The sequence below is a fragment of the Salvia splendens genome, chromosome 12 (genome assembly GCF_004379255.2).
Source record: "Salvia splendens isolate huo1 chromosome 12, SspV2, whole genome shotgun sequence".
NCBI classification, from domain to species: Eukaryota; Viridiplantae; Streptophyta; class Magnoliopsida; order Lamiales; family Lamiaceae; genus Salvia; species Salvia splendens.
In genome coordinates, this window is record NC_056043.1 from 6,032,016 (window position 1) to 6,058,845 (window position 26,830).

At 40.1% G+C, this 26,830-nt stretch overlaps 2 protein-coding genes across 2 annotated transcripts; both read right to left on the bottom strand.

Annotated features, from left to right (window-relative positions):
* Nucleotides 1–1,521: 1,521 nt before the first annotated feature.
* LOC121757103 (protein HOMOLOG OF MAMMALIAN LYST-INTERACTING PROTEIN 5-like) lies at nt 1,522–4,813 on the bottom strand. The gene is made up of 6 exons (XM_042152590.1): nt 4,669–4,813; nt 4,417–4,517; nt 4,068–4,177; nt 3,133–3,208; nt 2,920–3,060; nt 1,522–2,591 (listed from the first exon to the last, which is right to left on the bottom strand). The coding sequence occupies exons 1-6, from the start codon at nt 4,760–4,762 to the stop codon at nt 1,677–1,679; spliced, it is 1,437 nt and encodes a 478-aa protein (XP_042008524.1). The 5' UTR covers nt 4,763–4,813; the 3' UTR covers nt 1,522–1,676.
* Nucleotides 4,814–11,929: 7,116 nt separating this feature from the next.
* On the bottom strand, nt 11,930–16,248 carry LOC121759027 (65-kDa microtubule-associated protein 1-like). Its single transcript, XM_042154517.1, has 10 exons — nt 16,093–16,248; nt 15,620–15,687; nt 15,323–15,526; nt 14,939–15,187; nt 14,631–14,846; nt 14,132–14,287; nt 13,743–14,054; nt 12,977–13,064; nt 12,558–12,706; nt 11,930–12,448 (listed from the first exon to the last, which is right to left on the bottom strand). The coding sequence occupies exons 2-10, from the start codon at nt 15,665–15,667 to the stop codon at nt 12,152–12,154; spliced, it is 1,719 nt and encodes a 572-aa protein (XP_042010451.1). The 5' UTR covers nt 15,668–15,687; nt 16,093–16,248; the 3' UTR covers nt 11,930–12,151.
* Nucleotides 16,249–26,830: the final 10,582 nt, after the last annotated feature.

Below are 26,830 nucleotides of genomic sequence, written 5' to 3' on the forward strand. Positions count from 1 at the left end.
AATATGAATCAAGAAGTGTTTACACTCTATGAATATGAAAACTAATTTTCACCAATCAACTAACTAACTATTTATACTTGATCAAAGAAGAAAATAAGTGAAGGAAGCTTCACTACAAGAATCGGTTACAAAACTAACTAACTAACTAACGGCTAGTAAGTTCAACTACTTCTTGAACTCCTATTTCCTTGCATTGAAGATGTGTTCCACACCTTTAGTTCCTATGCACTTCCATGCGCACGGCTTCACTCCCATGCACACGCATTGATGCTGCTCGGCCACAATCTTCAACATGTTATTTTGTCTGCCCTTCTCTAATAAGTTGTTAGAATGTGCAATGCGATCCCATTTGATCATACAGAGTAACTAGGGCATTTCAACCATGCTAACAATCGAATCTTCGATTTCACCTCCCAAAAGATAAAATCTATATTAGCAAAGTTAAAATAGAAACACAAACTATGGGGAGTGTTATATTGCTAACTACAATTAAATAATAGTCATTAGATATTCAAATCAAGTGCCTAGATCATCAGCCCCGGAACGTCAATACGATCAACAAAAAATGTCAATAAGGGTATAAAGGTCAATTTACAATAAATTAGTTGTAACTAACTTTTGAAAAATATCTCATAACTTTAAAATGCATATAACTTTCTCAATTTGAATTATTTTTTCGCACAACATATATCAAATTAAAGATAATTTCGTAAGGATTCTAACGAGATTTCACTTGCATATGCCCCGATGTCAAAATTAGAAAAAATTTCAAAAATTCTCATAAATTTCGTTAACAGCTTTATATCAATACACGACACATAATATGTCAATACAATGCTTGTACATTGTCAATATGAAATTGCATTGACATTGTCATGTCTTTGTGTTAATGTATTTCATACACTTTATTGACATTGTGTTTCTAAACACTAAATTTGATAGTTGCTATTATCTTTTTAATATTAAAAAAATAAAAAAAATGAAATTACATATGGCAAATTGTAGACCACAATATTTCTAAAATCCTATAATCTTAAATTAGTTGTAGTTAGCAATTAAATGATGAGCTAACAATTCATCACCCCTATAGTTTGCTCCACGAATTATTAAGTTATTATACTTTTAAATTATCACGGGATAAAGGCTACATCTTCACAAGAAAATGTTGTAGTATGTAAAGCGTTAAAAGTATAACATACTCCACTAATATAATGTTTGGTGGAATGTGTTAGCATCGAATATGGAATAATTCATTATTTGCTTGACTTGATAGGACAATTAAGATATTATCTGAATTTATAAGGATCTTTTTCTTTATAAAACTAGAAAACAAAATGAGCCCCAATACGCTTGTTTGGGGGCAATCTAATGTACCAATGTTCATATTGATGCAATTTCGAATAAAAAAAAATAATCAACGATATTTTTCAGTTCAATTTTCAGTACGATCCATAAATCTCAAAGCACATGCATAACCCTGATATTTACCAAAGCGAATGTTAAGTATAACATAAAAAAAAATAGGAAAGTGCATCAAGGGCAGCTTCAAGAAAATAAAGATAACAAATATATACAATCCATACAACAACTTGGAGAATGAACAAGTAGATTCACATGCAAGTAGTGAATGAAGCAAGAAATATCAATCTTTGTATGGAATCCATTTGAAAGAGGATTTAGTAGGCAGTTGATTGATTTGTCAACAAATCCAGAGCTTTCTTAAGGTGGTCAACTGCAGTAGAAACTTCATCAAATGCCAAAGCCCCGACTGCAAACCTCGCCTCCTTGTGTGCTTCTGCGATTTTCTCAGGTGGAGGCTGGTAACTGCTGTCGTACTCGTATTTTTCCGAGGCTGGCGGTGGAACTTCTGGATGGTTCCCGTTCACGCCACCAGAATTATATTGAGGAGTTGAAGCATATGCTGCAGCTGCTGCTGAGTTAGAGGCTGGTGAACTGGTGTATGGAGCACCATCAGAACCTTGATAATAGGAAGGGTAATGAGAAGGAGCTGCAGGGAGGCTACTCTCCGTGAAACTCGGGTAGGATTGGAAATTGGGGTATGATGAGAAGGAGGGTATGTCATGGGATGGGTAGTGTTGGGGCATATTCTGATGAGGTTCAGGCTGGTATGGCGGGTGAGGATGTGACTGGTGATGATAAACAGAACTCTCAGAGCCATTTGGTGGTTGGTGGATGTTTTCAGGTGAATAATTGTCGGTAGGATAATGTGTTGGCGGAGGAGGTGGGGGTGTAACATTGGAGGGTAGTCGAGAGAAACTAGCAGGATGTTGAAAATTATCATGACTATAGGCTTGAGGAAGTGAATCTGAATCTGGTGGCATTCTTGCAGAAGAATCTACTCCAGAGTAATTGTCAGTAGGGTGATGAGATTGGGGCGGAAGGCCCGAAGGAGGTGATCCCATAACATTTGAAGGTGGTTGAGAGAAATCTGTAGATTGCTGATGATTATCATGATCGTGTGTTTGAGGAAATGAATCTGGACCTGGTGCACTTCTTGCGGCAGAATCTGATCTCGCCAGGCTGGATCTGGTGCTCAAATCAGCTGCGTCACTTCTGCTTGGTTCAAGATCCTGAAACAACATCTAAATTATAAGAACCCAAGAAGCGAAATTAACTCTTTCCAACATGGTTTCACCTTAACGGTTTAATCGCAGATATGAATTTTTCATTACTGGCTAGGAACAACAAATGCATTTGTTTTCAAAGATTTAGAGATAATATGATATCTATCTGCGGGAAGGAAAAAGATTGGGAAATATAAAGTTCAGTTGACCTGACTGACATCAGCAATCAAATAGCAAATGGAAAGCTTCACCTTATTTTAATACACCAGAATCACATACATTCTTCTTCATGGAAGATATCACTAAGAAAAGGAAAATCACATATTAGACTTACATTTACGCCATTATATGTACTTGATGGCACTGATAAATCTGTCTCTCCACCAGGAGGACCGGGAATAGGCTTTCTCCCTTCTTTTAGTGCTTTCCTTATATCAGCTGCTTTCCATGCTGCATACTTCTGTTTCTGCTCAAGCTGTAACATAGATGATTAAGGAATAAGACATATAAAACGTTAAAATATTTTGGTGAATATAATAGTGCTTACATCAGGCTGAAGTTCGCCAAATTGATTCAGGATTTCAAAAAAAATGCTTGCGGCATAGAAAGTTTTTGCGGTATTTCTGTACAAGGAAAAAATAATTAGATCAAGAATAGCAAGAGAAAATAAAAATGAGCCCCATCAGTTTGCTCGAATTATTTTAAAGTATGCTAGGATACTGAATTGGAGAAATATCAGAATGATGAAGATTCGGCATAATTGATGAAGTATGATATGAAGTATGCCTTAGACTAGAAATGCGAATTAAATTTTACCAAGCAGCAGCAGGAGGTATAATTTATCATATACGCCAAATGAAATCATAAATAATATTTCCTGATAGAGAGTTCATATCCTACAGACAATGAGAAGGGGAACAAAAAAGAACAAAAATTCTAACATATGTCCCTCATATGAGTCACTTGTCAAAAATATGAGATAGGAACCCATCAAAATAATTCCGCAACAGAAAACACATATTGAAAGTGATATTTCTACATATGAATCAGGGGTACAGTTGCCAAAATACTTGAAACTCCAAGGGCTAGAAAGTCCTAAGTTCAAATTAAGCCTCACTAAACAATTTTTCTATAGAAAAAATCACAGCTTCATGAAACATTCCCAAACATTCATAATGCAGCAGAAACAATGTACAACAAAGAGAGTTACCAAACAATTTTTCTAGAGAAACAAAGAAACCTGAAAAAAACAACAGAATCTCTACAGAAATTATTTATACACAAAAGTACAAGACTTGTAAAGCATCAGATATGGTTCCATATGGTAAAATGCATCATCATCAGTTAGATACTATACCTCATGGCCGAGAAGTGCATGCATTGAGGAAATGAACAAATACACACACACACACATCCCACAATAGTATGATTAATCCCATAAACTATTAAAATGATATGACAGCATGAAGGAAGTTTGCATACAGATCAGCTCGCCCAGCCCTATCTTGTTTGTCAGCTTTGGAAAAGACATTCAAGGAAAATCCCTCAACGTGTAGATGATCATCAGGTCCCAACTGCAGCGACTTTTTATCCTGCAAGAGAAGATCCAACTCATGTTTTCAAAAGATGGAACCACACAAAGCTGAATTAGAATTGTCAACCAGATAATTAGAATTCAGTAAACACACACGTACAATCTCAGTTCAAAATTTGGTCATATTTGGAGTCTAACTAGGCAATCAAATGCATAATTACTGATTAATCATAAAAACCAATCGGAACTCGCTTAATAATAATCAGGCAAAGGAAAAAGGAAAACAAGGTCAAAAACCTTTTCGAGCTGATTCATGAGGGAAATAAGGACGGAATTGGTCATCTTAGTGCGATCGCTCTGAGGAATCCGTAACCCTCGTTCCATCGCGTACAATCGACCTGATCAAATAATTTCAAATAACAAAAAAGGTAGATGACGTTGTTTGATTGGATAAAAATCATGATTCTCTATCATAATCGTTTTGTTGTTTCAACAACAAAGCCTAACTGGAAATTAATGGACAGAGAGAGAGAGAGAGATGGGATTTACAGTAGTAGGCAACGAGGTGTTCGTGTTTCTGGAGCTCATCGGCCCGCTGAAGATAAGGGAGAAGTAGCTTCGCCGGTTCATTTTCCGCCGCCATGGACGACAGAGGAAAGTATTAGCAGAAGTGCAAAGGAAAGAGATACAGATGCCTGCAGAATAATGAAACACGCCAAATCCGATTTATATCTATTTATTAATGGTTTAATTATTGAGTGAACTGCACCAAGGGCCTAACTTTTCGCCTTGTAACATCAGAGGCCCCTAACTTTTAAAAATACCATCACATGGATCTAATAAAATATAATCACAAATCGTGTTTTTTCGGACCATTAGACCCTCAGGACCTGTAAGGGTAAAATCGGGCTTTTGCATGGCCGTCACTGCGTGTCAGCTGCAGCACTGTTGACGGGACATCGAATTGCAATAGATGTGACAGGATATCATGCGTGTTGTCCCCTAATATTTTCACACGCGTGAAAATAGTTTTCGGACCTGTATTGAAATTTCACAAATTTTGCCTTTCCAATACATTTAGCCGGTTCAACTCTATATTTTTTCCCTCCAATTCCACTTTCACTTCATCATTTTGCCATTTCGCCAAAATAATTAGCCTCTGCCTATCGCCTCTGCCTTGCACGTCATTTTCATCCTTTTCATCAATGCCTCCAAAACGGAGACGAAGTGCCGCTGGAGCGTCCTCCGCTCGTAGTTCTTCAAGGCGCAAAAAGGAGCCGGCAACGCCATCGCCATCGCCATCGTCTTCGTCACAATCACCTCCGGCATCACCTAGACACAGTAGAAGGGGTCGAGGGCCGGAGATAATCGACGTAGACCCAGAAATGTGGAGCATTCGCGATCCTCTGCTTGATTTCTTCTATCTGAAAGAAGAATATAGTACGTTCAAATTTAAAATTCCTAGCAAGGTTTTTTATTGTGATTTAGGGCTCCGAAAATTGGTTGTTTTGTGAAATTGTTTTGACTGTGTTGTAGGATTTTATATGTGAAATCAGTTTGGTTTAAATTTGGATGTTTGCTAACTCTGTACAAACCCTAACAGGGGACCATCCCGGGATGTTTTCCGTCGGTTTTCATCACTGAGGGTCAATCTTCGAAATCAATGGACAGAAGAAGTATGTTGGGGGGCAATTGACATTCTTTGACTATTGCTGGATTCGTCAGTTCGAGCTCGTAGATCTTTCCAGCATGGTATTGCGGTTGGGTTACAATAGGCAACTCATATGTGAGTTCTATTACGTTCATCCAACGTACAGTGATGGTTGTAGGGGCGTGGAAATAGGAGGCCCATTGCTGCCCATAACTGACGATGTACATCTGGGTCCTTTTCTCGAAATCGCGGCTACTACCACAAAGCTAGTTCACATTTATGTTGTGGAGATAACACAGGCGGCCGCCTTGCTGAAGAAGCGAAAGGAAGAAGCGGAGGAGTTGCTAAAATTTGTGAATGCTAGTAAAAAAAACCCACTGTGGTCATTGAAGAACTTGACGAACCGAACCCAATTGTGACGAAGAGTAAACCGAAAAGGAAGAAACAACAGCACGAGGAGCAGAGGAAACCATCGGCACTATTAATGTTGCTTGAGTGGTACCCTAGGGATGTTGAGTTTGAAGAGTATTTGACCAAAAGTTGAGAAGACAAACGTCGCGAATGGAAGAGGGAAGAGGAGGCTGCCCGTAAGAATTTGATGGATGCATTTGCATCATGTAGTGCAGAGCAAGCAGAAGCTGTTGTGGTGGATGTTGAAGAGAATGAAGCAGTCGTTGGTGTTGTTGGACAAGGAGATGTCCATGCATGCGAATGTGGAGTTGAGGTTGAACACGGTATACAACCTGAGGTTGAGGTTGAAGCAGTTATAGACCATGCAGAGGTTAGTACACCACTGTGGTATATGTTTGTGATTTGTTGTTTATTGTTTGGTATTCATATGTGATTCATCCTTTGTTCAGATTGGGCATCATGAAAACGAAGCAATTGTAGACCTTGTTGATAGCGTGGCAGAGGTTAGTGCACACCTTTTGTAATAGAGTTGTGATTTATGATTGTATGCATGGTGTTAATTTGTGATTTTATGTTAAAGCAGATGAGACAATCTTCTCATAGTGAAGATGTTCAACATGTTGACGATAATGTGTACAAACCGACCCTGGATTTTTCAGCCGAACCTCAACATCAAGTGCAGTTGGAAGTACCCATTATCGAGGAGATTTCGGATGAATTGCTAATGTCCGGACTTGAACCTCCGTCCATGGAACACGCTGGACAGGAAGTGCATGATGTGCCAGAAGTGCATGGTGGACCGGAAGTGCCATCTGGACCCGAAGTACAAGGTGGTCTGGAAATACATGATGGTCCTGGAGTAGAACCTCAGGAGCCGGTTTGCATTCCATCGTTTGAGTACGTTCCGGATGGCTGCCATCTGCATAATGAGGGACCGCCGACTGATAATGAAGATGATGAGGTGGACCATTTTATCTCGTTGGCACACATGTGCCGAGATGAGCAGCTTTTCACCTCATATTACAAATCCATTTTCCAACAACAAGATGCGAGACAGTAACCAGAGGATGTACAACAGCCGGGTGATGGGGAAGTCGATCCTGAAGGCGAAACCCAGCCGGGTGAGCCTGGGTCAGGGGGGTCAGGGGATAAACGGCGGAGGAAGTATTTGCCTTATGTGGACAATAGGAACATGACAAACAACCCACTTTTCGAGGAAGAAGTTGTGGATGAGCTACAAGATGTTGATGACCTTGAGGATTTGGAGGGTTTGGAGGCATTGAAGAAGAGTGGCATAAAGTTTACCCCGATCAAGTTCGTCAGAAATGAGCTTCCGTTGTGGAAGCCTGGTGATGTTTTTAAGCTTAGAGATTTCTTGTATAACGTGTTGAGGCAGTACGCAATAATGTCAAGAAGGCGGGTGCACGTGAAAATAAACGACGGCGACAAACTTCGTGCGATTTGTAAAGGGCAAGGATGTGAGTGGTATGTGTACTTGAGGAAGCACGAAATACACAATGGTCATGATTATGTGGTGATGAATATGCAACGCGATCACGCGCACACATGCTCTCAAGTATTAGATTCGAAGTGGCTGACGGCCAAGTGGCTAGGGGAGCGTTATATGGAGAAGATCAAAGCTAACCCTCACATTCCACTTGCAGCTAAACGGCAGTGTGTCGATGAAGATTTTGGCCTGAAGATAGGTAGGATTAAGGCATATCTGGCCAGAGAGCACGCACTGGACGGCATTTTCGGCTCTGCGGCGACCCAATACAGAAACTTGTTCCTGCAGATTGTGGCAGCTAACTGGAATCCCGTGCACGCATGCTATCGCAACAATCAACAAGAATGACGACGACGTGATGCGATTCGTTTCCCGATATTATTTGAAGTCAACAATGATCATGCTGTACGAGAATGTCCTCTACCCCATCAATGGGGTAGCCAGTTGGCCGAAGAGTACTGCGAATGGTTCAGTGGAATTGGCACCCCCGAGGTCAAAGCGACAGCGTGGTAGGCCGAATAAACTGAGACGTGAGGAGCCCCAGATTCGTCTTCATGCAGATGGAGGTGAGTCATTGCGTCGCACCTTCGCGATGAAATGTCGTCGGTGCGGTCAAGAAGGTCATAATAGGAGGACATGTAGCAATGATCCTCGGACAGATACCCGTTCTCAGGTTGGGGAGACTTCGCGTGAACATGGTGACAGTATTTTACCTGAATCGTCAAACAATCCCCAACGCCAAGAGGTACTATGCAATAAGCATATGCAACTATATTATGTAATTGTACACAGTGCTTAAGCATGTATACTTACTACACTATTAATTGTTGCAGCCTAATGTTTCGAATCCGAGACCAAGCACTCGGAAAAGGACTCAGCCTCAGAGATGCGGCCGCCGCGGTGATCAAGATTGATGGCCTTTACTTAATCTTAAAACGTTGTGTTTGTTTGGGATGGGTGAACAATTTGTGGCAGTGATGATGATATGATATGTATGTTTTGTATGGTACAGACTATTTTGTAACAGACTAGTATTTTGGTGGAAGTATAGTTCGGTGGAAAAATATCAGGAAAAATTTTGGTGGTATTTTTGTGGATAGCGTACTTCGTCGGTTTGTGATATCAATCATATTTCAGTAACTTCATTCGTGTTTTCAGGCATAGATAAAAACAAAACGCTTTCATTCAATCAACATCAGGCGCTTGTGATTTCAGTCATAGTCGGGTAGTATTCATTTGTGTACATGGTTTGTGATTTCAGTCATAGTTGTGTAACCTCATGCGTGATTTCAGACATAAATGAAAAATTTTGGTGGTATTTTTATGGATAGCGTACTTCGTCGGTTTGTGATTTCAATCATATTTGAGTAACTTCATTCGTGTTTTCAGGCATAGATAAAAACAAAACGCTTTCATTCAATCAACATCAGTCGTTTGTGATTTCAGTCATAGTCGGGTATGACTCTACTTATTTTAACACAAGAAAATCCCGCAAGTGTACGGGGCTAGTGTAGCACAAAGCAAGCAAGAGTATCGTATCCCACAGAGACAAAGTGTATAAACTCAAGTACCACGGACCGATTTTAACTAGTATCTAGATGATTCAAAGGTTTGGTTTGATTCTTGGAAAAACAATTAAACATAAACAAGTTAAAAGCATGCGACAAAGGATAGGTTTCAAATAAGAGAAAGAAGTAGAGCTTTAGATCCAACTACAACGAACACAATGTGAACAATTCAACAACTTCGATTACCCAATTGAAGTCTCTAGGATTACTAGGAAAGCCGCTAGCCTAGGCTAAGCCCTCTCTCGAGTGCACGGGCAAGCTTTCGAGAATCACGATTCCATCACATCGCCCGGTCGGGCGATTCTGTCGTGGAAAAATGCCCGATCGGGCGAATTCTCTAGACTCCGTCCCTCCTTTGCACAAACGCCCGGTCGGGCGTTTACCTTAAGCACAAACGCCCGGTCGGGCAATGTCTCTGTAATCTAGCTTCGAGCTCGTTTTCAAGTCATTTTCACCTGTTTTATCTCCAAACACTCGACAAACTCATCAAAACACTTAAGTAGTGGATAATGGATGCAAACTCAAGTAATACGCTACAAAACACTGAAATATTCACGTTAAACATCCAAAATACTTGCTAAACCACGAGTTTATCAGGGTAGTATTCATTTGTGTACATGGTTTGTGATTTCAGTCATAGTTGTGTAACCTCATGCGTGATTTCAGACATAAATGAAAAACAACAAAGCAAAGCGTAGTCGATCAGGATCAGAAATGAACGACGGAGCGAACACGACATAGCATTGTTATAACAGTAGAAAAATTACAATACATAACAAGATTGTGATTTTTAAGCGTCCGAGAGTTGTTGCCATCTGACCAATTTTCACCGCCAATGTGTCACACTCTTCAGTTTTCATACCCAGTTGTAGCTTCAAGTCTTCAAACTCCACGGTTTTCAAGCGCAATTTCTCGTGCAGCACACCTTCGAGTAGAGATTTGCTTCGAAGTTCAGCTTCGAATTGGTCTCGCTCAAGTTTCACTCTCTGAAAATAACTGTCTTGACTTGGGGATAGACTCGCATCAAACCATCAAAAAAACTTGCAGTCATCGTCCTGCATAATAATTTCTCATTAATCTTTATGCCAACAAAATTAATGGACAACACGATCAAAATACATGGTTTTAACCTTCCATATAGGGCAGCGATAGTAACGTCTACCCGGGTTAGCAGTCGTCCTAGATGTCACGAGCTCAGCCTCAAGATCGTGATTACACTTCACAATTTCGGGACGAGGCCAATTCCAATTGAAGCTTGAGCCGAACGATTGAGAAAAAGAAGAAGACATTGCGTAACGACCTGAATTCAATTCGACAGTACAAAATTCAAATCAGCAATGCAATTTCGCCGAAATATAACAGATAGAACCTAGCACATTGCACAAAAACTAAAATCATTCTTCCGCCCAAATGCATACTTCAACCAAGTAGGCGCAAAATTTTCCACACTTAAAATTCCAGCTGAAATCGACCAAGAATTGCAAAATACTTTTTCAGATGTCCGACAGTAACCATACAACAAAAAAAATCAACCAACAATTGCAAAATCCTTGTTGATACCCTAAATTCAGCAAAATCCAAATGAAATCCCCTAAATTCCAGATCCCGGACAGCTGGCGAAGATATGAAATCCCCTAAATTGCTCGATGCCGAAGAAGTCAAAATCGCCTATTATGTTTTGAGAGGGAAATATGAATCCAGTAGAAATTGAAAACGGTAGATGAAACGAAAATGGAGGGAAGAAATAATGAAACGGAATTGAAAACTATAAATGGAATTATGATTACAATTCTGCTTGACAAGACAGCACCTGCAAATGCAGGCATAGGGGTGCAGCCTAATGCAATCAAAAGGTCTAAACTGCCCTTCAGCCCATTTGGGCATTTTTGTCCGAAAAAGGCAAAATATACACGATTTGTGATTATATGTTTTGTCAGATCCCTGTGGTGGTATTTTTAAAAGTTAGGGGCCTCTGATGTTACAAGGCGAAAAGTTAGGGCCCTTTGGTGCAGTGCACTCTTAATTATTACGGGCAGAACTGTTTAATGTTAATTTTTGATATCACTATCTTACCAAAGTACAATACAGTATACCATACCATTATGAAAATAATAATAATAATAATAATAATAATAATTAATTTTATATTTAAAATATTTAAAAGTAGAATTTTTGGATTTTTTTTCTAATTCTATCTTATATATAAATATATTAAATATAATATAATATTTATATAATTTATCAACATATACCGATTATTCGATATGCGCCAAGGATTCGATATACCGCGGTATAGGAAAATTGATACTGTTACCGTACTAATAACTTCTTCTCACATTCCCACTCCCTATGCACACATTTTCTCTCTTCCCACATTTCACTCTTCTTCGTAGAAACATGGTGAATTGGTGATTCCTCGCCGCATAATAACTTGCCCAAACACCCATTTATATTCTCATTTCTTCTCCAGTTAATTATGTCTGCATTTCTTTTTGCCGTTTTTTCTCTCCAAGAAAATAAATTAGATGGAGGGACGACCATGGCAGTTTTCAGACAAGAGCAGGTAGATATATGGTGTCTGGACCTCTTTCTAGTTTCTACTAGATAAGCCAATAAGGAAGTAAAGGTAATAATTGTCGATATTACTTTCGTAGTGAGTAAAGGGTAGATCAATTTTCAGTAAAACAAATAAACTCACCCACTCTGTCATGTTCTTTATTTATTTCATATTAATTATCAAGTAGTACTAGCAGTTAGCCTCCCATATAAAACATACACCTCATGCAGACTCTACCCTCAAATCACTAACAAGTATCATCACTACTCCAGTATCTCAACAACATATATTATACTTATACATATATATTATTAAACAACACATTTTGATTTGAACACCTATGGTGTGGCGGGCAGGGTATCCGTCCCAGAGATGTGGGATGCTGCATCCTCTTTCGACATGGCCACGTAGTTCACTGGGGTGACCTGCCTCGTGTCTCTCTTCCCATCTCTGTTTATAGACCTCGAACCATTCTGGTGAGAGTTAAGCGAATGACGCCTAGTGGAGCTTCCATTGGCCCCTCCGTTGGCACGTGGCCCTACCGCCTTCTTTGTGCTAGGCTGTCGAGCTGGGCTTGGCGTTGAGCTAAATGCTTCCGGGTCTTTAGTGAACTGTTCATGGGACTTCTTCTGATCCTGCAAAGAACACAAACATAGTTAAGGACAATCTCAAAAAGTAGGCAATAAGTTCAAACGAATGACCATATAAGCTAGGAACGATCACATTCTAGGTAATCAGGCCTACCCGCATTCTCTTCTTCTCCTCTTCTCTGTCTTGTCTGAGCATAGCATACTCGTCTAGCATGGCAAGTAGAGGAACACCGTCATAAGTAAATGTAATGCCACGATCTTGTTCCCAAGCACGAGTTTTAGCTACTAAGCTGTCCACTAGGGCTGCAGAACCAGAAAAGGAATTGAGTCATGAAGTCATCAAATATGCAAGAGTAGTAGAGTAGTAAAATTCTGGCTGGTCAAAATTGATCTACCCTTTACTGACTACGAACGTAATATCTTTGGTCGAACAGATGCAACTATTACTAACCTATACTTCCTTATCGGCTTATCTAGTAGAAAGAGGTCTAGACACCATATACAATACTAAGGATCAAACTAATAAAACTATTGGAAGATAGCAATACAGACATTGCATAATTCCGTCAGTACCTGGAATCTTATTAACCAGGATGCGTGCCTTTTCAGCCCTCTTCAGATTCAAATGAGCACCTCTGCTAGCATTGTACCTGTTTTCATCCTGTTTTCACAAATGAAATCCTTATTGTGAGTTTCAATTCAAGTTTTAGGGAACTATAGAAGTGAATGAGAGAGCAGATTTAGTTTAAGCCCTGTAGTTTAAAAGACATCTTTAGTTACAGAAGATACAGAGTGTTATTTTTAATCACTTGATGAATGATAGAATTGCATAAACCAAAGATCATATCGGGATGAACCAGTGAAAACGAGGGCTGCTTAAATAATTAGCAATACTGATTCTGAAATGAGAGAATATACAGTCACTGTTAAGCTTCAGATAAAGGAAACGGTTTGACAAAATAGCTTAAGTCTAGCAGCATGTAAATGACTAAAGAAACCATCAAATTAACACATGTACATAATAAGTACTCCACATAGCATGTAGCATAAACAAAGTGATGCATAGGATATGACAAACAAGGGTAGAAGAGATTGGTGGAACTCCTACTCATGTGATTCTTCACAACTTCAGCAAATATAATCACTGTACTAATTGCTATTCACTATTTCCGAAAGAAAAGATCAAAATAAACAATCTTGAGAATTCAGCAAGACAACTAAGGATTTAGGAAAAATCCTCATGATATTTGTGTATATATCCAAGTTCTGATTGCCATTGACAAGCAAGATATAGAATGTGAGAGTGAATAAAGAGGAAAGATGCAATAGACAGTATTACCCTACTGTAATCTTCGAGCCAACTTTCTTCTTCACAAGCTGACATCCATTTTTCAACCTTATCCAATATCTCCTTCCTGCTCAAAGCCTCTTCTTTTGCTTTTAGTATCTGATTATCCATGTCAGTCAATAACTCTACAGGCTCAACGTTCCCTGAATCAATGAGTGACAAAATCTTTTCTCGAGCTGCCTCACCATCAATCTCTACATGTGCATGAGAAAATATCTCTTCAAGCTCAGATTGCCTCTTAAAAGCAATCTCCTTCATTCTGCTTGCTTTCAGCTGATCAAGCCTCTCAACCTCCACTTCAGCCTTTCAAGGAACAGGATTACATCAGCCAATGATTGCCTATGCCATACAACATTCAACAAATAAATACATTGACGTACCTGTTCGATTAGGTCCAAAGCAAGAGCCCCAGGAATAGTAACTTCATCCACAGAAGCTGAAATATTACAAGTAACGTGGTCAAACAGGCTGCGCTCTTCAGAGGGGGTGTCCATCAAATTCCAAAGGTCAATTAGCTGAGTTGCTAATTCTTGAAGCTGTCAACAAAAAAGTTCAAGTTAGATGTCATTGTCTAGTGTCTACAATGCCAAACACAAAATTCTCAATGCAGCAATATATAGTTAAAAGTTTAACTATATATGCAAAGTTCATAATCAATAGAATCAATAAAATGGGAATGGGGATGGGATTAGAGTATTTCCTTAGGTTTGAATTTTTCTTTAATAAGTGAGAGAATATGGGCAGTATGGTGACAAAATGCAGAGGGTTGAGCTTCGATAATCAAATGGATTGATTATGTGTGTCTCATTCGACCAATGTAAAAAGAGTGGTTGTATAATGTTCAGAGTTCATTATCATAAATCATCCAAAAGTGACAACCTTTTGCAATCTCTGCTTCTTGTCTTCCTTTAGTGCTAAAACAGTCTTCGCCAGCCCAGCTAGGGTGTCATTGCTGATGCTTTTTGACTGAACACCAGTGGCGTCATTCAGACTCGGATGCACTTCTGTGACAGTAGTAAAGAAGTCCATGCCAAGGACAGCACAAAGATCGTGAACTGTGCTGACAAATTCAAGAACCTTGTGCAGCCTGTCACTCTAGAAAACCAAGAAAGACAAGCCAACAACAGTCTGTTTAGAGAAATAGTCCGCAAGCATTTTACAAACTCAGCATGTAAAAAAGTCGTCACCTTTTCCTTTTGAAGATCTTGAAGCTGAGCATTAAACTCATCCAACTTTTTCATGGATAGATTGGACTCATCAACTGTGATATTCTCAACCTGGGCACTAGTTCCAGCAATCTCCGCAGATATCTTCTGTATTTGAGATTGAACATCAGAAAACTCTTTTATCTTCTCATCCTTTTGTTTCCATAGTTTATCCAGTGCAGGAGCTATAGCTTCAAGCTGTTCCTTGATCGTTCCTGACGTCTTCTCAGGCTGCAAAAATGTAAACAAACCAAACATCATAAATTTTACACAAATGCCACTAGCTTGAAATGATTGCGGCATTACTATAACATCTAGAGCTTTACGAAAATGTCATTATCGAACACCATGAGGTCCATCACTTACAATTCCGACATAAGTCTTTTCTCCAAAAGCTGATAAGAGATTGGTGAGTTCAACTCTAGCATCTGCCAATGTCTGAAGAAGGTGGGCTCTAGATTTCACGGCCAGGTCAACCTTTCTCTTGTACACATCCAAGCACTCCTGATCCAATTGAAGAAGAATCTTGTCTCGCTCTTCGTCATTTTCGCCAACTTCATCCCAAATTTGCTGCAGGAAAAAAGATTCATTTCTGTGTCAGAATGCAACAAGTCGAGGGCAACTGAAACACAGAGCACAAGTTAGCCTTTAATGAGAAATTACCTGCAGTTTCTGCAGCAAAGATCCGCAAGTGGTTTGCTTCATATCCATTCTAATAGTTCAAAGAAAACCTGGGAAAAAAAAGATAAATCATGAATTTCACCATATTCTAGTAGACCACTACCTCATGTGAGTTAAACCCCACACAAAAACACTTTAAATCAACTCGACCTAATTCGTAAAAGTTCAAAAGCTGCAATTTTGAATATCATGTATAGGTAGAACTTAATCTCATAGTAGCATCGACAAAAAATTGGCAATAATCAGAAACTCAATGCAGCACTGCATACTCACATTCAACACACACATAATCGGTAAAGTCAACTTCGGAATAAGTGGATCTCTTTGAAAAAACCATTGTCGATTGAATTGAGATATAACTCCACAACAGTGAAAACACTCAAAGCTACACGGGCATTCTCAACATTTGGAACAAATTACATAGAGGAGGAGTTGAAAATGAAGATGAAAGTTACCGGATCGTAGTAGGCGGGCCGGGTTGCGGGATATGTAGGCTCAGATCTACTGTAATTTGATGGTCGCTTGAGTGATGGTTGAGTGAGTGAGAGAGATGCAAAGGATAGAAGAGAGAGAGAGAGAGAGAGAGAGAGAGAGAGAGAGAGAGAGAGAGACGGATGGTGTGGGGGGTGGGGTCGGGGGCCTCCATACGTCGTCGTATTTGGGCGGAACATGTTTTATTGCCCGCGTTTGGGGCGAATTTAGCATGTGCGAAAGACAATTTTGCCCTTGTCGGAGTCGTGATTGGGATTAATAAGTGTTGTCAGAGTCAGTGTATTAATAGCATTAACTAATAACTACCTACTAAAATAGTTGCTCCCAGTTTTAATTGCATATTTCTAATTCTCACAACAATTTCAAATCTTACTTATAAAAGACTAACAGTAAACTTTGTAGTAATATGCGTATTCAATTGATATTTTAGGCCATATCCAATAGTATCCCAAAAACCAAAAGTAGAATAAGAAAATAATTTCAATCGCATCTCAAATTCATTCTATTTTAGATTTTTGACAATTAAATACTAATTTTAAGGTTTATATTATATAATAAACTCTAATCACTTTTTCAAATTTTGATTTGTTACATTATAATTCAAATCATTGTATTTATCAAAATAGAAAAGGAATGCAAGAGAAATAAAAAAAAAGTGTATTGAATTAGATTAGTTTAATAAGTTGATCCAATTTATTAATGAGTTTAGTTAATTATCTTTTAAAAGTTTTATTGAGAAATTAATTAAATAATTTGACATAATGAAATGAATTACTTGATTTAATTTAATAAATACTGTTATTTAATTAATTATCTCATTTCCTTAATTTATGAAATTTGACAAAGCAACAGTTAAACTAAGACTAATAATTAAAAATATAGAAATTATAAAAATAAAAAACACAAATAGATGACAAATAAATAAATTATAATAATTAAATAATGTTTTTATCTAATTATGGTATCTTTAAGTTTGAATGTTATTGATTTTTAATTATGGTATATTTAATTTAAGTTTGAATGTTATTGATGTTTAACGTATTAAATTTTCTAGTTGTGTACTTTTTTAATAAATAACATACAATATATAAATATAATAATAAAAAAATCTTATTATTACAGTATTTAGTTTTATAAGATTTATCAATAAAGTATTGTGAGTTAATGTGTAATGTAAATAAAATATATTGACATGATTGAAAAAGTATAAGTGGAAAATATACTTCTGAGTTTGGGTTTGGTGTATAAGGAAGGACTAAAATCACATACTATGATATACTAATATTTCAGAAATTGGATTTGAGATTGGTGACTTTGTGTACATGGCTTAATTAGCTTAATTAGGACTTAAGGCATCCACAATCATCTATCTCCTCTGCCACATCATCATTCTTCTATTTTTTTTCGTCAAACCACAACACTTGCATTGTATCACCCTTGTCAAATTAATTTGCTTTATTCATAGTTTTCACTTCAAATAATTGCAAATTTAAAATATGAAAAACAATAGATAGTGAAAATACTTCATCTACTTGCAATTCGCATTATGACGATCTATCAATGTTCCAACACCACCTCAAGCAAAGTCTTCCATCTTTTCTTGATCGTTCTGGTTGAACGAGAAAATGTTGTTTGGTGAGGGCATCAGCAGTGGGGCGCCTTAAGGCGCGCCCTATGACGCGCCACGTCATCAGTTTTATCCTCCTACCTCCCCACCTGCAGTGGGGCGCCCTAAGGCGCGCCCTATGGCGCGCCACATCATCATTTTTTTAATATTTACAAAATCCATACGAATTTAAAAAAACTAATAAATTAAAATACGAATTTCAAAAACTTCATTTCATTTAATAAAAATTAATACATTACAATGCAAATTAAAAAAACGCAAACTCAGCGACGGCGGTTACGAGCCCACACTTCTTCAATCATGTCGCTCATGAGCTGCGCATGATCCTGTTGATTGCGCATTGAGGCATGTCTAGATAGAACCTCATTGAAGCCTAACGGTAACCCTCTATCGAGTGTCTCGGTCGACGTGCCGGACGAGCTAGATGCACGGTCATCTTCATTCCAATCGGTGATGCTTCCGCCTTCATTCTCGACTATCATGTTGTGCATGATTATGCAAGCATATATGACATCGGCGATGACTTCCTTGTACCAGGAACGAGCCGGCCCTTTCACAATTGCCCACTGTGATTGGAGCACACCAAATGCCCGCTCGACATCCTTCCGCGCCGACTCCTGCTTTTGCGCAAATAAAACCCTCTTCTCACCAATTGGGCAGCTGATCGTCTTTAGGAAAACTGGCCACCGTGGGTAGATGCCATCGGCCAAGTAGTACCCCATATGGTATTGGCGTCTGTTGGCAGTGAACTCGATGGCCGGGCCGTTGCCGTTACATTGCTCGGTGAAGAGGGTGGACGAGTTGAGGACGTTAATGTCGTTGTTCGAGGATCATCTTCGGGTGGCTGCCCTTGTATCCACTTGTGAATTGGCCTCTCCACGCCGTCGGACAATTCTTCCACTGCCAGTGCATACAGTCGATGCTCCCGAGCATCCCAGGAAACCCGTGCGCCGTCTCGTGCATCTGCATCAGACCCTGGCAATCAGTGGCAGTCGGCTTGCGCAAATATGTGTCGCCATAGGCCTCTACTATCCACCGAAAAAAGCGCTTCAGACACTTGCGGCCTGTAGAATCCCCGCAGTGGAGGTACTCGTCAAAAAGGTCCGCCGTGGTGCCGTATGCCAACCGACGAATAGCAGTCGTGCACTTTTGCAATGGTGTAAGGCCGGGTTTGCCGATGTCGTCCTCCCGAAACGTGAAGTATTCATCACGTGAAGACAATGTCCGAACAATGCTGAGAAAAAGGTACCGCGACATTCTAAACCGGCGGCGGAAAACAGTCGGGCCCCATCGTGGTTGATCGGCAAAATAGTCTTCAACCAGACGTCTGTGAGCTTCCGGGTGGTCGCGTCGGACATACGTCCTATGTCGAATAGGCCTATGGACTTGCTCAGTCGCCGCTGCCGCCGCCGCCTCGCGCTGCATTGCCGCATAGCATGCCGCCATGGCCTCTTCAACGGCTGCATCTAATGCTTCTGACGTCGAACTACCGGACTCAGACGAACTAGAACTATTGGTGTAGTCGCCGAGATTCATTTTGGTTGGATGTTGAGAGAGAATATGTAAAGAGATAGTCGATATGTTCGTATGTACAAATGAATGAGAAACGAGATTTAAATAGAAAATAAAAAATGCGTGCCATCGTCCGCGACCATCGTCAGCGTAGCCCACAGTGGGGCGGACGATGGCGCGGTCGATGGCCTATCGTCCGCGGCCATCGTCCGCGTAGGCCGCAATGGGCGGACGATGGACATCGTCCGCGCTATACTCCGCGCCCTTAGTATAGGGCGCGACGATCGTCCGTGGCCTATGTCACGCACCCGCAATGGGGCGGACGATGGCAGGCGCGGACGATGCGCGCCATCGGGCGTGCCATCGTTCGCCCCATTGCGGATGGCCTCAATCTTTTTTCGTAATAAAAGTGAAATTTGCTAAAATTGAAAGTGGTTTGGAATTTTATGAAAGCAAAATGAGGCTGTATTTATATGGTATTGAATTTGGAGTAAAAAACGTACTCTCTATGTTCCATAAAAATATGGGCATATAATATGACACGTGAATTAAGATAAAATTGGTAAAATAAGAGAGATGAGTAGAAGAGTTGTTAAAATATTGTTAGTAGATAGTGTGTCTTAACGATGGTGATCGGGAGAATTAAAAGGGCTACGCATATTGGAAGCTTTTGGGAGAAGAGGATTGTTATTATATCTTGTATATATGATACAATAGTTCTTCTCCTTTATATAGGGAGGGATACAATGTATTTTAGGCAGTAGATAAATCTATTCTAAGACAATGTATTCCATATGAATTATGTATCTTTTCCCTATAATGACTCATCTGATTTTGGTAAGGTAATCTTCAATGATTCCTCTAATGGCTCCTCTGATTTTAGGTAGGTTTGACAGTGTGACCCAATTATTATTAGTGTTTTAATAGTAGTATAAGTTGTAAATAACTTGATGTACAGTGGTAATGAATTGGGATAACTTTCCATAAATGAAAATAGTCATATTTTTATGGGACGGATGAATATGGAAAGTGCACATATTTTCATGGGACGGAAGTGTTGAGAAAAGGGGAAGTATCAATAAGCATTAAAGAAGAATATAGTTCCAAGAATGGAGTTCCAAGAAGCATTGAAGATGTGCATGCATTGTTCCAATAGTAGTGTAGTTCCATGAATATACATTTATTGTAGGATCTCAAAAGTCACCAACATCCCTATAAATATATGGGTGTTGAGTACCATTTCATCATTCAATCAAAATACAATAATCTTCTCCCATTGCTTTCTTCTCTAAATATGTTGTCTATACCATTTAACATGGTATCAGAGCGGGTTTGGACTCAGATAAGGTATCATCATCGTCTTTGATACCTTTCTCGGCCCTTTCCCATTTTTTTGTTTTTCCTTTTTCCGCTGTATCTATAACCATAAGCCAAAATGTCAAATGACAACTATATAGTAACCGAAACCTCAGATTCATCTATGGCAGATGAATTTGCCCGGCAATTTGCCAACTTTATGCGCAATAGTTTTGCGATGAACCAACCAAATCCACCAGAAACAGCTGCCATGCCATTCAGAATTGACACGCAGCCCCTCCACATTGGTGGGAATAAGTTGAATGGAGAAAATTACGCCCTTTGGTCCGTATTGATGAAGACGGCAATAAGCGGTCGGGGAATGGTATCTCACGTCACCGGAGTGCCTCATTCTCCACCGCGAACCGATCCAGCCTTTATACAATGGGAACAAGCCGATCACTGTGTGATCACTTGGTTAATACAAAACATTGAGCCTCGACTGGTCAGTCGAGTTTCACAACATCCGACGGCAAAACATATATGGGATGCGTTGGCCGTCACATATGGGAGCGGAAAAGATAAAATCCAGGTGTATGATCTTCAGTTCAAAGCAACCACACTGAGGCAAGGAAGCAGTTCATTAGAAGAAATATGGAGCCGGTTGGGAGAGATCTGGATTTCAATCGACCAAAAACAGACGAACCCAATGAAATGTCCAGAGGATATGGAGATTCATAACAAATTCATACAAGATCAGAGAGTATGTCAGTTTCTCTATGCAATTGATAGCAAATATGAAACAACCAAGAGGGAGATACTGAAAATGGACCCACTTCCCTCCGTCGACTATGCGTACAACCTGATTCAGCAGGAGGAGACACGACTCCGAGTGTTACAACAGGCAAACACCGGCGGAGCAGCTGCCATGGATGGAATTGGAACTGGCCTCGCCATCCGAGGGTGGCAGAACCCTACCGGCGGCTCTCGGGGTGGCGGTCGCGGCAGCAACGGTGGTGGTCGCGGCAGCAACAGTGGTGGTCGCGGCAGTGGCAATGATAGAAATCGGCGAAGTGATGAAGAAGACAAGTCAAAATTGGTGTGTTCCTACTGCAAACGGAAAAGACACACAAAAGATTCATGCTTTGAACTAGTTGGATATCCAGATTGGTGGGAAGAGAAGCACGGCAAGCCGCCGCAACCGCAAACACCATGGAACCGTGGCGGGCACGCCGCCGCAGCAGTTGGAGGCGACGGAGGCAACGCCGTGCAGGGGGTCGCGCAAACCGCCGGTGCTGTCCAGCCAGGAGGAAGGACCAGAAATGAAGCTGCTCAGCCGGTGAATACAACCGGGGCAGCAAACTTCGTTGCCAGCGGAAGTGGGAGTGTAATTCACGATTGGAGTGAAGAATTGATGAGGGGAGAAGCGGCGCCCGATTCAGGTAGATTAGGGTTAGGGGGCTCTTTTATTGGAAGCCCCCAAATCTTTGGGAAATTGCAGGTTTTACCCCACCAAAATTCTCAGTCACAATTAGCCCCCAAATCTCCTGAAAATTCCATAATTTCCCAAACCACTTGCCAAAATCGATTTCAGCCTCTCGAGAAGCTTGGAGTTGTGTGTGCAGTATCTAATGGCCATGAGAAAAATGATAAATGGATTTTTGACTGTGGGGCAACCGATACCATAACATATGATGCCTCAGACCTTACCAACCTTCAGAAACCTCTAAAATCTCATATCCAAACTGCCAATGGGGAATTTACGGTGGTTGAGGGGGCTGGAACCGTTAACATTTCCCCAACTTTGCAGTTATCAAATTGTCTATATATTCCTTCGATGTCTCATAAGTTATTATCCATTAGTCATGTCACAAAGGAATTGAATTGTACGTTACTAATGCAGCCACAATTTTGTCTGTTGCAGGATATCCGAACCGGAGAGATAATTGGGCGTGGCACTGAACGTGATGGGCTTTACTATGTGGATGAGATAGCTCAAAAAGGGACTGCCATGTTAACTCACGGATCAGCTGACAGGAAAGCTTGGCTTTGGCATCGGCGCTTGGGTCATCCATCTATCGGTTACTTAAAATTATTATTTCCTAGTATTATTCCTAAGCATGACATGTACTGTGAAACTTGTCTTTTATCCAAAAGTCATCGGAACTCTTACCCATTAAGTAATACTCGTGTTGAAACCCCATTTGCCTTAGTACACTCTGATGTTTGGGGGCCCGCACCAGTTATTGGGGGGCAAGGTTTTCGATATTTCTTAGTTTTTGTGGATGATTGCACTCGCATGACCTGGATATATTTCATGAAACAAAAATCTGAAGTTTTGTCACACTTTACCCATTTCTATAACCTTATCCAAACTTAGTTTCACAAAACCATTCAGGTCCTTCGGTCAGATAATGGGGGGGAGTTCGTTAATTCTACCATGAAACAACTCTTCCAAAACAAAGGCCTTATACACCAAACCACATGTGCTCATACTCCCGAACAAAACGGTGTGGCTGAAAGGAAAAATCGATCTCTCCTCGAAATGACTCGTTCTATGCTTATAGAGTCAAAAGCCCCGAAACACTTCTGGCCAGAAGCCATTGCCACCTCAGCCTATCTCTTAAACCGATTGCCCACAAGTATTCTCAAACATAAAACTCCTCTACAAGTCTTGTCCACCTTCACAAAAATTCCTCCGCCCTTGACTCTTGAACCTCGCGTCTTCGGATGCTCCGTTTTTGTCCACATTCCTAAACATGAAAGAACTAAACTATCCCCTTGCGCTATCAAATGCGTTTTTGTAGGATATGGGGTAAATCAAAAGGGGTATAGGTGTTTCGATCCAAAGTCCAACCGGATGTTTGTTACAATGAACTGCAACTTTCTTGAAACTGAGTACTTCTTTACCCATCTTAGCGGTCAGGGGGAGAGTAATGTTAGGGATAACAATGATACGGACCCGCTAAGTTGGATCTCAATGCCACTGCCAACGCCAAGCAATCCTGATGCGGATCTATCAGAGAAAACAGTAAGCAATTCCGCTGAGCAAGTCTCTGATGTGGTAGAGTCCATCGTAGAAAGTGGCATCGCCTCAAATATTTCTCCGTTAAGGTTATCCACTGTAAGTAATCCTGTGGATACAGATAATTGTTTGGCTAACACTATAAGTGCAGAAGAAAATTCAATTGAGGCCGAAGAAAGGGAAATTGAGGAAGTCGAGGTCGAAGGAGTTGACCCTGACACTGGGAGGTACATACTTCCACCAAGGTCAAACAGAGGAGTTCCACCCAAAAGGTATACGCCAGAGAGGATTGACAAGAAAAAGCGGTACTCTGTTGTGAACCTAGCCAAAGGCCATTTATCAGAGATGGCTCGGGCTTTCGAGAATGCACTATATGAGGAAGAAGAAATACCACAGACATGGGAAGAAGCTATGAAATACAAGCATTGGAGGGAAGCAATGAAGAAAGAGATTGATGCACTGATTCGAAACCACACATGAGAGAAATGTGCTCTACCAGAAGGGAAGCGACCTGTGGGTTGTCGATGGGTCTTCACTATCAAAAGAAGACCTGATGGCTCGATAGAAAGGTACAAGGCACGACTTGTCGCAAAAGGCTATACTCAGACATATGGAGTTGACTATTCTGAGACCTTCTCTCCAGTAGCTAAGATGAACACAATTCGGGTGTTGTTATCCATTGCTGCTAATAGGGACTGGCCATTACACCAGTTTGATGTGACGAATGCCTTCCTACATGAAGAGTTGAAGAAGGAAGAAGAAGTTTACATGGAGGCACCCCCAGGTTTTGCAACAGATTTTAAAGCAGGTGAAGGGTGCCGATTGAGGAAGACCTTGTATGGATTGAAGCAATCTCCAAGAGTATGGTTTGGGAAGTTTGCTGGGGCAATGATTAGCTATGGATATACACAGAGCAATTCAGACCATACGCTATTTTTTAAGAAGCAGGGTGATAAGATCACATGTTTAATCATATATGTTGATGACATGATTATTACAGGTGACGACCTAGAAGAGATTGAGGAATTAAAGAAAAATCTTTTTCAGGAATTTGAGATGAAGGACTTGGGGAATCTCAAGTACTTTCTTGGGATTGAAGTGCTAAGGTCAATCAAAGGAATTTTTCTGCGACAAAGGAAGTATATCTTGGACATCCTAGCAGAGACCGGCCTACTGGAATGTAAACCAGCAGACACTCCTCTGGCAGTTAATCACGGATTACAAATCAGAGAAGGAGCCAAGTTGGCTGACCGTAGTCGATATCAGCGACTAGTCGGAAAACTCATATATCTCTCGCACACTAGGCCAGATATTGCCTATGCAGTTGGGGTCGTAAGTCAGTTCATGCATAAGCCGCAGACAGATCACATGGAGGCAGCACTTAGGATTTGTCGGTATTTGAAGGGAACTCCAGGGCATGGAGTGTTGTTCGCTAAAAATGGGCATCTTGAGATTCATGGTTATACAGATGCTGACTGGGCAGGGAACCCAAACGATAGGAAGTCTACAGCAGGCTACTTTACCTTTGTTGGAGGTAATTTGGTAACATGGAGAAGTAAGAAGCAGAAGGTGGTGGCTCTTTCGAGTGCCGAAGCAGAATTTCGTGGGATTAAAAGTGGGTTGACCGAGATTTTATGGTTAAGGAGATTGATGAAAGAGATTAATCTCCCTCCAAGCAAGTGCCAGTTGTATTGTGATAACAAAGCCGCTATAAGCATCTCACAAAATCCAGTACAACATGATCGAACGAAGCATGTGGAGGTTGACAGACACTTTATCAAAGAAAACATTGAGAATGGGATTGTCGAACTCCCTTTTTGTTCGCTCTGAGGATCAACTTGCCGACATCCTAACTAAAGCAGTCAACTCAAGGAGCTTTGAAGATGTGCTTTCCAAATTGAGTTTTGGAGATCCCACCACTCAATTTGAGGGGGAGTGTTGAGAAAAGGGGAAGTATCAATAAGCATTAAAGAAGAATATAGTTCCAAGAAGCATTGAAGATGTGCATGCATTGTTCCAATAGTAGTGTAGTTCCATGAATATACATTTATTGTAGGATCTCAAAAGTCACCAACATCCCTATAAATATATGGGTGTTGAGTACCATTTCATCATTCAATCAAAATACAATAATCTTCTCCCATTGCTTTCTTCTCTAAATATGTTGTCTATACCATTTAACAGGAAGAAGTATATTAATTGAAACAGGATATGAAATGAAAGCAATCAGTGCCCACCACGCCCTTCACTACCCCCAACGCACGTCCGCCTACCCGCCCCACATCTCCCCCACCTCCTGCAATGGACGCTGCCACCCGTTGGAACCGCCCGGCGTCTCAACATCCATTGTAGATGCTCTTTGGGTTTAAGGGGATAAAGTCGAATAGAAAAAGATAGTCAATTTTGAATTTGATCGTCAAACTACTCACCCTACTAAAGATTAATGGAAAGATTAGATTTTACCACCTCTATCTATCAACCAACCTATTCCTCTTTGATCTAAAACCTCCAACCTAATAATTTCAGCGTTCAAGCTCCATACCCGTGGCTCAACCTCACATCTATAAAAAGATAAGAAGTCCTTTCTCCATAACATTACAATAATAATCTAAGCTTTAAAATAGTACTTGGACTTGCCATAAGGGATGCTATTTTTCGTTTCATCTAAGAGTATAGGTTGGGCTAATTGGGGTATGTATGACAACCGATTAAGCTAGCAGCGGAGTCATTGGTTCTTCAAAAATTTCATTTCTTGATAGGATTTATGATAACAAATGGAGTACTACTATATTTGGGACATTACAAAAAGAAAAATCAAACCCATATAAATAATTGTATGTGGAGTAATTTTTTTGCTAGTGTAATTTTCTATTTCAGCACTTAAAATTACTTGAAATAAAAAAGCATACAGTTCTATAAATTATTATGTTGGATATAATTAATTATTAATTTTAGTATTAACTATAACTTAAAAAAAAATTAAATTATATAACAAAAATAAATAAAATAAAAGCACAAGCTACACTGCGACACAATAATATAGGAACAATATATGTAGCATATAGAATATGACCAACAGATTCGAGCCCCTAACCACTATATTATAGTATATTCAATTGATAAAAGGAATATGGTCACAACCTATTTAATATGAATACCTCCTAACTTTTTCGCTTGTTTATATGCCCTTTTAAAAAGTTGTTTGGAGGCACTTACTAAATCACGACTTATAGCCAATCAT